Source organism: Papio anubis, chromosome 11 (genome assembly GCF_008728515.1).
Source record: "Papio anubis isolate 15944 chromosome 11, Panubis1.0, whole genome shotgun sequence".
Classification (NCBI taxonomy): Eukaryota; Metazoa; Chordata; class Mammalia; order Primates; family Cercopithecidae; genus Papio; species Papio anubis.
Window position 1 is genome coordinate 28,481,567 of NC_044986.1, and position 13,005 is coordinate 28,494,571.

The 13,005-nt window shown below is 43.4% G+C and overlaps 1 protein-coding gene across 2 annotated transcripts in view; it reads right to left on the reverse strand.

Moving 5' to 3' along the window:
* The window catches only part of SORCS3 (sortilin related VPS10 domain containing receptor 3), a 611,216-nt gene that overhangs the window by 338,830 nt on the left and 259,381 nt on the right, over nt 1–13,005 (reverse strand). For both annotated transcript variants that reach the window (XM_017944309.3, XM_031652096.1), the window contains exon 3: nt 4,563–4,662. In XM_017944309.3, the coding sequence (XP_017799798.1) occupies nt 4,563–4,662 (100 nt within the window). The remainder of the gene's footprint in view (nt 1–4,562; nt 4,663–13,005) is intronic.

The following is a 13,005-nucleotide window of genomic DNA, read 5'->3' on the forward strand; positions in this document are numbered from 1 at the left end:
AGTTTAGGATAGTAGCTGCTCAGTTAGTGCTAACTGGGATGATTACTGGTAGAATGAAACTATACACAGGTTAACACCTCTGCTTGCTTCCAACTTAACGCTTTATTAACTATCTGTATTTGGATAATTTTATGTTGTTCAAAACTCTTTTAAAAATCAACAATTAGCTTTGGGAGCAACTATATAAATACAAGCTCAATTTACTGTTTTGCCAGGGGCAACAGATCTCATTTGATGTATTCACAGCCTCCAAAGAAAGCAGCAGCCATCTGTTAAATAAATAACTCATTAGGTGAAAAGCAAGTGCTTCTACAAGATGAACTCAAAAATCTGCCACAGACTACTGCCATTGGCTAACTGATGAAATGGGTTGCTACAGATAATTTGGGTACTAACCAAATCCAAACCATCTTGCCTAACACAAGCTGAGATGAGTATCCATATGACCATAAGTTTAAACTTGAAGACATAAAGAAGGAAACTTAAAAACAAAGTTGTATTACAAGGTTCCAGAGCTCTAGACTAATAAAGAAACAAATAAGAGTATTTTTATTTATATCAAATTGTCATTTTGCCTAAGTGGTTGGAGAAGGGGGATTTCTACTAAGCTGAATATACTGGTTATGAGAAAGTCAGAATGTAGACTACGTGTGCACTGTCAACATCAAGAGGCTCAGAATACAATACATGCCACTTAGTAAAATGAAAATGAATCCAATTTCATTTTTTCTTAGATGATTCAGAAAGCACTTCAGATCATGTAGGACCCTTATGAACATTCATTAATTTCTTTTTTTGTTTGTTTTTCTTGAGACGGAGTTTCACCCTTGTTGCCCAGGCTGGAGTGCACAACCTCTGCTCACCGCAATCTCTGCCTCCCGGGTTCAAGCGATTCTCCTGCCTCAGCCTCCTGAGTAGCTGGGATTACGGCATGTACCACCACGCCTGGCTAATTTTGTATTTTTAGTAGAGACGGGGTTTCTCCATGTTGGCCAGGCTGGTCTCGATCTCCCGACCTCAAGTGATCCGCCCACCTCAGTCTCCCAAAGTGCTGGGATTACAGGCATGAGCCACCATGCCTGGTTACGAACGTTAATTTGTATTGTTATTCTCTAAAAAAATAAACCCATGCCATTGACCTGCTGCTTACTTTTCCCCAATCTGAGTGAAGAAAATGTCGGTGTGTTTAACTTCCTGGGTGGCGGTGCCTACTAGATGGGAGTTAACTATACTTGGTGATGTTTCTCAGGCCAGACAACAAAATAGGCCTGACTTCTGTTTATTGAGCAATAGTTGCTGTGAGAAATGGCTCCTGAGCCCACTGCCTGAATGTCACCACAGGGAAGGATAAATGGAGGTGGTATTCCCGTGCCGGTGACAGCCAAATCCCAACTCTATGTTCCTTCCTACCCACAGAATCTGCCTTAATCCATCCCTTGTCTCCATCACTTCTAAGAACTTCTTAGTTGCACTAAGGAGAGTTCAGACTGTCAGGAGTAGAAAAAAAAAAAAAACAGCAAAAGACAAAAAGAAACATCATTATGATATTTTCTAGGAGGAAACATACATGACAGATGAATTCCAAAACAGATACAAACAGGTACAAACCTTTATGAGCCATTTAGGAAAATCCTCACAAAAATGGCCTATCTATCATCTACATGAAAATACGATTAATTCTGTTGTGGCCCAGATACAAGACAGTGATCAGTGCTGCAGGGCACTTTTCATGTGCCAAATATCCAGTTCTTGCTTCACCCAAAGTGCACACGCCCACTGAGAGCCAATATGCTCAAGCCACCTGTGTGGGATGGCAGGAGCACTAAACTAGGAGTCATCAGACCAACTGACAAGGCTGCCCCTAATCTGCTGAGTTGCCTGGCTGGGGCAGCTGTCCTCTGTGGGCCTCTGCTTCCTTCTCAAGAAGGGAGAAGGGCAGGAGAAGAACTGAAAACCATCACTGCTGGCTTAATTCAGTCAACTCATCATGCGCCCATCAAGGACATGGCATTAAGCTTTAATTCAAGATCATAAAGCAATTTTGAACCCCTACGCTATCACTGTATATGAAGAAAAGGTGCAAAAGATGAGCTGATGCAAATAAATCTGGCCTGACAATCAAGAGTCCTGGGTTCTAAACCTGACTCCTTTTTCTATCTGGCTATGTGAGCTTTTTTGGCTTCAATTTTCTCATCTGTAAAATGAGATTGTTGGCATGGATAAACGATTTCTAACCGAGACTCCATGGACATCTTGGGTTCATGAGTGGGATCTGAGGTGTTCACAAAGTCCTCAAAATGTATGAAAATTTTTGTGGCATAGACATATTTCTAAAGAGGCCGCCTAGAACTTCAATCACATGTGTAAAAGACTTGCAGTTCAAAAACTGTTAGGCACACTGTTGGTGGGAATGTAAATTAGTACTGCTATTATAGAAAACAGTATGGAGTTCCTCAAAACTTAAAAATAGAGCTACCATATGAACAAGCAATTCGACTACTGGGTATACATCCAAAGAAGATGAAACCAGTAAGTCCAAGAGATTTCTGCACTCTCATGTTTATTGCGGCACTACTCACAATAGCCGTGATATAAGATCAACCTAAGTGTCTATCAATGGATGAATGAAGAAAATTTGGTACATAGACAAAATAAAATACCATTCAGCCATAAAAAGGGAAATCTTATCTTTTGTGACAACATGGATGAACCTGAAGACATTATGCTAAGTTAAATAAGCCAGACACAGACAGACAAATACCATTTGATCTCACGCATATGTGGAATCTAAAAGAGTTAATCTCAGAATTAGATATTAGAATGGTGGTTAATAGGGGTTGAATGGTTAAAGGGGAGGCATGTTTGGGAGACACTGGTAAAAAAAATACATAATTACAGTTATATAGGAGGAATAAGTTCAAGATATCTATTGTAGAGCATGATGACTATAGTTAATGGCAATATATTGTTTTCTTGAAAAATGACAAGAGAGTAGATATTAAGTGTTCTCACCACAAAGTAACTGTGAGTTATTGCATTTGTTAATTAGCTAGATTTAACCATTCCACAACGCATATGTACTTCAAAACATTATGTTGTACAATATAAATACATATAATATGTTAATTTAAAAATAAACAAATTAAAAGAAACTATTAATAACCACTCATCTAGGTGAAATCTGTGCTTTCTTCTAGCTCTCAAAATCCAATAATTTAATAACAATACTGAAAAATGTGAAAATGACAAAGGTTTGGGACAAAGCAAAAATAAACTACTCGAATAAAATCAATAACAGGTGCCTAAACAGCCAGCCTGATGATCAAAGCTTTGGCACTTGCCTAGTTGGCACAGTCTAGGGCCTGAGAGCCCCCTACAGCTAACTGGATCCTTTGGCTATCTATCACCAATGCTGAACCAGAAGCCAACAATTCTGCTTCCTCCCTTTGCTGGGTGTACTTAGGGGCACTGGAGGTGGAGGTGAGGAGAAAGTCTATGGATGCACATTATCCTGCTAAGGGCTCAGGTCAAAGCTGCTCCGCTCTGAGCAGCATAAACAGTCACAATTCCCAGCCACAGTTTGGACTCTACCATATTAGAGATCAGAGACATCCACACCATGGTTTGAAGCTCGCTCCTGAGCTTACCTTGAGGAAGAAAGCCCTGGCAAAACGACGGGGAAATGGAAATCAGATTGCAAGAGAAGAGCTTGGTGGTGCCATTTTTTTTTGTTTTTTTTTAGCTTTTTAGAAATATTAAAATGACCTTTAATGTGATCATTTTGGTGCATGTATTTGAATCATGTCTGCCTAAGTTTCTAAGTAACAGTGCTTTCTTAGCTGGAGAAAGAGCACATCTCCTCAAAGATAATATACGGTGCAGTATTTGTTTTCTAAAACTGCTCATTGTTCCATAGAATCCAGGACTCCTCCTCCCAGTAGATTTCCATGGCCAAGGTCTGACCTTATATGATTTCATCCTGGCTGCTAAATCAAGAGGAAAACAGAGAAGCAGAGGTGCCAGAGGAGCCTGGTCTGCCCTCTGCCTCAGAAGCAGCGCAGGTTCAAGTTGAAGAAGCCAGGAGCAGCCTTTCGTTCATGTGGCAGAAACAATCTCCTGGGAATAAGGAGTTCTCAAAAAATGTAGCAGCAAGAGGCAGGCTGTGGAAAGACTCAACTCTAAAGTCGAGCAAACCCACGCTTACATTCTAGATGTGTTACCACCACCTGATTCAGGGCAGAAAGTTACTTCATCTCTCTGAGCTTCTCTTGCAAAATGGGGACCATAATAGTTTTTATCCCATAGATTCATTGTGAGGATAAGTGAGATGAGGTACATAGTTTTACTGGTGGCATTACTATCACTGCTGCTGTCACTATTATTATTATTATTACTATCAAGGCTGTTGTTAGAATTACAAACAGCGTTTATGAAGTTTCCGGCATATAAATCAGGCCTCTGTAAGTGATTCCATGACTACTGAGTTTTTTCCTTAACCTCTGGCCCTAATCAGCACAGCGACCCAGCAGGAGTGCTCAGGACCTACTGACCCAGCCTCTTACCTTCCTTTTGTTGGTGGGATTGACATAGAGGTAACTGAGGACAGTCTTCAACCCCACTTTGTCATTCAGCTTTTCATAGGTGGTGCCATAATCTGTCGACCTGCAGGTAAAAGAGAAAACAGAAAGGGAAAGATCGTTTTATCAATAGGCAGCTACGTCTAAAGAGAAGCCAGGCTCTCCACCGACCGACCAGCACCTTTCTTCCAAAATCACGCGAGTGCTTAAAAGTGTTCTTCAGAGATAAAAAGCCCCATTAATTTTAGAAGAGCAATTAGGCTAATGCATCTGCTTACTATCTAAGCGTGCTCCCCTTTGCTCCCAGCCTTTCTCAGAGACCTACTTTTTTGCCCTTTGTGAAATTGCTTGGTGAAAGGAGCTGCTGGAGACTACCTGACTCCCATGATGCTCAGCCTCACCCTCCGCCCCTCGCCCACCCCGGCTCTGTGTGGAGCTGTGGAAGCACACAAGTTCCCGCCAGCAGACCCTCTGTATGGGAGTTGTGTGTAGAGGTCATGGGAGAGTGGCCAGGCTATCTCCTGAGGTCACCAGGGTACAACCAACTTCATACTCACTCCATTGAGCCTGAAGCAAGGGACCCTTGGAGATCCCTAGAACCTCATAACCCCAGAGAACTTATGGGGTCCAATGGCTAAATGAGACCACACCAGGCAGAGGGTTGGATGCTTTACATGGGGACAATGATGTGGGTGTGTCCAGGGTGAAAAGCCCGTGGCACTGGGCTGCTTACAGGGGAGGGGTTCACCATTCCAGTGATCCCGCTGGCTACCTGCTCCTCCTCTCCAGCACACCAACTGATGCCAAAACCAGAAGTAGAGGCTCCTTTCTTTCCATCCTGCCTTCCGTGGTAGAGAAGGGAGATAGGGTGCCAAACAGTGAGATTAAATTAGTTGACCTCCCTGCTATACTGTTCGCCTGCCCCCAAACCCTACCCCACAGAGACCTCCCTCCCTTTTTCCACCATCTGTATCATCAGTTCTCACCTCCTCTTCCCGTCATCACTAGCCTTGGCTAGACTTACAAAACTTCTCCAACTCAAGCTTTAGAAGGACACAGAGGTCAATGCATTTTCTCTGTAGTCAACTGACCTTGTAAGGGCCTGAAATCCGCCACAATCTCAATTCCCAACTCTGGCTCTGAGCCTTGCTTTGAACTGGCATTTGATGCCCTAGTAACTACCAGCTCCAGCCTTTGCTTTGAGCCTTTATCCACCTTCTAATGATAATCAGTGCTTCCCTGGCCAACAACTTAGCTTCAGAAGCTTAGTACTTAAAACTATATAACCTTTGTCTTTTTTTTAAGAGACAGATTCTCACGCTGTTGCCCAGCCTGGATGGAGTGTAATGGCACAATCATAGCATCACATCAGCCTGATGGCTTGTGCCTCAAATTCCCGGGCTCAAGCCATTCTACCACCTCAACCTCCTCCCCAATGTGAGGACCATTAAGAGTCATCCCCACCCTCATCCAAGCTGGCAGATTCCTGGTCCCTGGGCCCAGTGTAAACACCCACCTGCACCTCCTCTGTAAAAGCTTCTCTAGCCCTCCTCCCAATCACTGCTCGTCTCTTTTCTGCACCAGAACAAATTTCTCCATCCTTAGGCACCCAAGGCACACTGTACATGTCTCTTTTCTAACTTTTCAATAGTGGCATGATTGATTTCTTTTCTGTTTCCCCAACCACAATGTAAGCTCCTCAAAGGATTAAGGAACATCATAAAACTTCCTTCATAAGAGGAAAGAACATGAACTTTGGGTGTAGCAAAATCGCTGTTTCATTCCTACATCCAGAGCTCTCTGGTTGCATGACCATGCACAAGTTATTTACCCCACTGGAGCCTCAGGTTCCTCATCTGAGGAATGAAGATTCCGGGCGTGGTGGCTCACACCTGTAATCCCAGTACTCTGGGAGGCCAAGGTGGGTGGATCACCTGCAGTCAGGAGTTTGAGACCAGCCTGGCCAAGATAGTGAAATCCCATCTGTACTAAAAATACAAAAATTAGCCAGGCATGGTGGCGGGCACCTGTAGTCCCAGCTCAGGGAAGCTAAGGCAGAAGAATCGCTTGAACCCAGGAGGCGGAGGTTGTAGTGAGCCAAGATTGTGCCACAGCACTCCAGCCTAAGTGACAGACCGAGACTCTGTCTCAAAAAAAAAAAAAAAAAAAGAATGGGATAATTTAGTCTCACAAGGCATTTGTGAGGTTACAAAAATATAAGACATGGAAAACCTCCTAACAGAATGCAGGTATACTAAAAGAGAATGCAGGTACACTAAAATGTTAAAAAATAAACCAAAGTGAAGAGGCATTCATTCATTTCTCCTTTCTCCAAAATGTACAGGACAAAGTTTTACACATTATGCATACTCAGCATGTTTACTGAATAAACAAACGTCAATATTTCAAACCTTCTCTAGGCTACTGGCTCCACATGATAATCGGTTATGCTAACTTTAATCATCAGTCCCCCAAAAGCTGACTTCTTATTCTCTGACTTTTGTCTACTGCAGGCACAGAAGCTCTGGGAATCACTACCAATCTTTGTCCTTGTCTTTCTCTCTACAACCCAGATCACTCTTCAAGTCTTAATGATTCTATTTCCTAAATAACTTACATCCCTGGTATCCTTTCCATCGTCACACCAATGCTGTGGCTCATACATCATCATGTTTGCAACAACCCCCCAATTTGATGCTCTTCTTGAGTCTTCTCCCTCCCCCACTCATCCTCCACGCTGTTACCAGGCTATTTTTCTACCCCAGATCTGTCCGCCTCGCTCCTTGGTAGTAACTGCCCATTGCACACAGTCAAGCTGAATCTTCCAAGCTAAGTCTTGTAAAATCTGGCTTCAACCTCCCTTTCTGGACCCATTCCCAGCCACTTGCTCCTCTGGCCCTTTCTCTCCAGCCTCGCTAAACTTTCCTGAGCATGTCCTACATTCTCACTGCCCTCTGCTTCTGTATGCATCATCTCCTTGTCTGAACTATCCATCCCTGTTTCCTCTACTTGGCAAATTTTCCTCCAACCCTCAACATCTAACTCCAACATCATCCTTTTCCAGCTTTCGCGGGGGGAATTAATCACAATCTCCTTTGTGGTCCCGTACTATCTTGTACGCATTTCTATTTAAGCATTTATCTGTTGGTTTGGCTATACTGTCCTTATTCTGGGATCTCTTCCTTGGCTGTAACTCCTTGAAGACAAGAACCATTTTTTATAACAGCTCCAGTGTCTTGCACCATGCCAGGTACAAAGCAAGTGCCGAAAGCATTAGTTTTTGTATTGTTTTAATTTGTCTTTACTTGTAAGAATGAATGGATAAATGAGCTTTTCCAAACCTACTCACAAGTTTTTAACCAACTACTGATGTCTAGTGGTAATTCAACACACAGCAAACAATGCCTAGAAAACACGCTTGATGCTTTCGATGCTAGCACAACAGTGCAGACGGTACAGTCTAGCAAGTTCTGTCCTAGGGAAGGGTCTGTAATTCACTTGTACTAGAATTAAGGTTAAATGACAAATCACCCTGAGCAACTATCCTATGCAGTGCAAGAGTGGAGATAGACCATGATCTCTAGAGGCTGTCATTTGCATTTTTATTAATCCAAGTAAAACATTTTATAGAGTTAATTACTTCTTAATTCTACACTCTTGAAGGCATAAAGGCAGTATGGTGTGGAGAAAGAACATTGAAGCTGGAGCCTAGAAATCGAGACTGCAGAACTGATTTTCAAATGCACTCAACGTGTTAACCTGGACAAGCCACTTTTTGAAGGCTGTTAAAAATTATTCTGACACTGGTTAAAATGATTAAGTAAACTTTATTCAGGACTACTGCAATATGTAGAGGGACTATTGCAATGGGATTTTGCAGTAGGGGAAAGACATAGGGCTCAACTCCAAATAGAACAAGGAAAAGTGGGAATTTTTGATAAGAGTCAGAGGAGAGGTCAGTGGATGAAAAATTGCTAAAAGGAGAGGGTAATTCTTTGCTAAACTAATCTAACAAGATTCTTGCTGAATGTAGGCCAGGGTGATCAGATATTACCTAGATTATAGTGGTGGATGAGGACTTTGATTAGCAACAGAGGTTGGGAGATTCTGGCTAACCTGACTTAGAAGGATTCTTGTTAAAAATTGGACTCTTGAGAACATGCCCAAGCTGGGGAGCCTAGTTTAAAAAGAGCTCAGAGGATTCTAACTCAAGTTTGGTTAAGGAAAGCATCTTTGTCAAGTTCCATTCCATCATTAACATGAGAGGTTTACTTACATAATCCTAAGGTCCCTTATAGATCTTAAATTTTATTAAACCACCAACACAATGCTAAGTTGTTTTCCAACTAGCATCTTTTCCTCATACTATCTATAGCAAAAATCTTAGAAGAGCTAAATTCTCAGGGATCCCTGCAGGACTGATGGAAGTCACAACAAACTTCCTTCCTGAATCCAAATAACTCTCACAAAAGATAGTATGCTGGTCACCACACATGGTCTCACTTTCACAAGCTGCATGACAGATTAACACTGACTTTGCTATTTTCCAAAAGTAGCTGCTGAAAAGAGGGACTTCCCAACAAAGGACACCCTCTACGTCTCAGCCTCCTCCATGCCTCTAGCAGGTTCTGCTCATTTAGTCTGAGAGGAACAAGTCCTATTTGGTGAAGATACCTCAGGGAGCCTGGGAGCCTATGGAACCAACAGTGCCCTTGACTCTGTCCTTTCCAGGATGGCCACTGCACACTGCCCTGACCACAGCATTCTGTGGGCCCATTTGGCCTGGGGTGAGGGGCCAATGTTAGAGAGGTCTCAGCCCCATTACCAGAGACAGTTATGCTGGCAGAACTTGCTCTTACAAGAAAGCAAACCATCCTCTCTACTTTGTGATTCCAGACACCAGCCGGTGGGGTCACTTAGAGAAAACAGGCTCATCTCATCAATTTTAAAGCTAGCCTCCCAAATCTTGGCACTAGGTTCATAAGACTGAAATGTTCAGAACACTGGAACCATGACACCAGTGCGCTGAGCCAGCCATGGGCCTGGCACTCTGCCAGTTACCATTCTGAATTTTTCAGTGCACACAGCTAACCTGGAAGGTGGTGCATGAGGTGAGTGTAGCCACGGGGCTCTGGCTCCCATGCCCTGGATCCAGTTACCCCAACCCCATTCCACTGTCACATGTGTGTGTCTCTCTCCCTTGTTCTTTTTTTTCCTTATGAATTATTTCCAGCACACAGAAAAATACAATGCAATGCCCATCATTTGGCCACTATTAGATTTAACAAGTGTTTGTGTGCATAAACAACACATAACCTTTTTGAGTGTTTTTACATGTACATAAGTGTTATCGCATAGGATATATGTTCTGCAGCTTGCTTATTTCACCCAATATTCAGCTTGTGAGATGTATCCGTGTTACACACCTAGTGGTCATTGATTCACTTTAACTGCTATCTAGTGTTTCAACTTATGAATAAACCATTCTTTATCCTTTCAAACCACTGAGAAGTATTTTTTTTAATTTGCTATTATAAACAATGTTACAATGAACATTCATATGCATGGCTTCTTGTGTATTTGTAAAGAAAAGTTTTTCTGGGGTGGCACCTCCATGTGGGTCACCTCTAGGCATAACTTCTACTTCACTGGCTATTGACAACATATTCTCCAAGGAGGCTGTACCTCCAAAGAGACACTGCTCCTTGGCTTCACCACCTGCTCAGGCACCTGCTCATCATCTGGCAGGTCCTGTCAGCTACCTATCACTCACGTTACTCACCAGGTACCTGACGCTGACTGGCAGACTAGGCATCCTCCCTCTTCAACTTTCCAGAGGTGCTCGGGACTATTCTACGGCATCAACTCCTAGTCTGAGTCCTGAAACTGTTCACTGAGTTCTTGTCTCATCCAGAGGCATTCGGAAGGACTTAGTGCAGACTAGTACATTGTGGGAGGAACCCCCAGCCTGACCTGCCATACACTTGGTCTTTCCCACAGGGCCACTCTCCCACTGACAATTCCAGGAGTGGAGGTTTGAGTTACCATATGCTTTTTATCTACCCAGCAAGCTCCCACTCCTCTAGTGAACTTCTGGAGGAGAGGCTGGTGGCAATAAGCATATGGGCTGCTATTTTAAAAGAAAAAAAAAACAGAAAAGACATCCAGTTGATGCAGCCAAGTCAGCCTCTCAGTAGAGCTGAACTGCAGCTCAACCTCCCTGTCCTAATGCCCCAGTCTGGCCAGAGACAGGCACTCTGCCAGCTCTCACGGGGCCATCTGATGTTCTTGATCTGGGGGAGCACATGGATTACCTTATCCAGTCAGCACCTTCTCCTGGTGTTTACCACCCTGGTCCTCAGCCCTCTCTTCATTTCCTCTCCTCTTCTTGCCCCTGAGCTCTGCAAAACTAGGGATCATTAACTCTGGCATCTTTCACCAGTCAGAATTCATCTCCTCAGTGGCCTGCCTTCTAAGGGATACAATCTAAAACTGGCAAACAACCACAGTTGTGGTTGTTCCTTTCCTCTCAGCAACTCCTGCGTTTCCATGTTTGGCTCGTTCCTTTGCATACATTTATCAACCATGGCATCTGACATGGGCTAGGCACACCGTGCTTCGCTTTCCCTTTCTGGCCATTTAAAGTAGCTCTGGCTCAGGCTGGTAAACTTTTTTTCCTGCAAAACAACCAGATAGTAAATATTTTGGGTTATGTGGACCTCCACCACAACTGCTCAACTCTGCCCTTTCGCAGCTCCAAACAAGCCAAGCACAATAGCAAAATGAAAGGGAGGGGTTTGCAAAAGCAGGAGGGGTATGATTTGGTGGTGCTGTTCTAGCTGGTATCAGCTAGAGGTAGAGAATATCAGCCTCTACCTCTATCCCACCGCCCCCCTCCCCGTCCCCAGTCATGTTCTCACCCTGCTTTTGTCTCTAAGACAACTTCTCAAGATTCCTGCCTGGATCTCTGATGCCCTAGAGCATCCTTCCCTGCCTGGCTGCCACACCAGGTCAAACATCTGCCTCTGTCTGGCATTCAATGCCTTCGTAGTTTACCTGCTTTGCTTTACCATTGCCTCCAATGTCCAGATTGTCTCCTTGTTGACTCCCAGCTCTAGTACTCATTGTACTACAAAAATCTTTCCTACAATTCCCACCCACACCCTCCTCTGCATTTATACCAATTGCACCTAAGAGCTCCCTATTTATTCTCTGAATATACAGATATGCTTTTGATCTTTTCAGCAATTGCTAAAAGCTTCTTGAAAGAACAATCACAAATGAATTTTGTTTTAAATTTCTGAAAGTGCAGAGCACAGTTCTACATAAAGAAAACAAGAAGACTGGAGTAGTACAAAGACAACTGAACTCAGAGCCAGAACTAGCTATGCAAGCTTTTCATGTCTCTGATCCTCAGCTCAGACAATAGGGTTGTTGTTACTCAGATTCAATGAAGAGTAATAAGATACCTAGCTTAGCATCTGCTCAAAGCCCTTGTTCTGTATATGCTTATGGCTGTCATTTTTATGAATACCCCTCATTGTATTGTCCTCAAGGGAAATCACCTTGTTTTCTTTTTCTTGATTTATACTCCTTACACTTAATAGGGGTGAGGCACATGGATACCCAATAAATCATTAAAGGATTTGTGGACACTGGTTCCAATTGTCACCGTAAGCGGATGACAAGACCCAGTTGCCTGGAGAATCAAAAGATAGAATTATGCTTCCAAGTGCCAGGCCTTGGGGAGCACCCACTAGCAGCTCCTTCAGGTATTCTCCACTGAGATACACTGAGGATTGTCAACAATCAAAGACCATAGGCTATTAGGTGCTCTGGTGTGTGGTGAACCGCAGCCCATTCCAAGGTCAGGGTCAGGACTTCCCACAGCACAGCTCCAGACCAAAGGCTGTTCAGAGAGTTGTGATGGAAAAGCATTGATGTTCCCCTCTGGCCTATTCCACTCCTCATTTTAGGGCCAGTGCCCAAAGCCACATTAATCTGTATCTTTGCAATGGCAGAAGCCCAGCCTGACCACAAATAACCATCCAGATAACTAATTTCAGACCTGAAGCCAAAAGCAAGTCATTTAAATAGCTTCATTCTCCAAGTGGGTATTGCCCTACCCTCTGCTTCAGAAACTCCACAGGAAGGCTGATGCCAATGCAGAAGCTTACACAGCTCTCCCTGACCTCTTGTTACCTGACTCCTGGCTGCATTGTCTAGTCTCACAAAGAGAGGCAATGATACAGGATAATTAATTCATCTCTATTTCCTCCTGCCCCCACTATTTGCCACTATTTGAATGAGAGCCATCACAGGTTCTAAATGTGGAAAATTGGAGGTTCGCTGTCTTTGGAGACCAGTCATGCAGAATTCGTGGTTTAGATCAGATAAGTTGTAGACCCACCAGCTTCCCAGCACACAT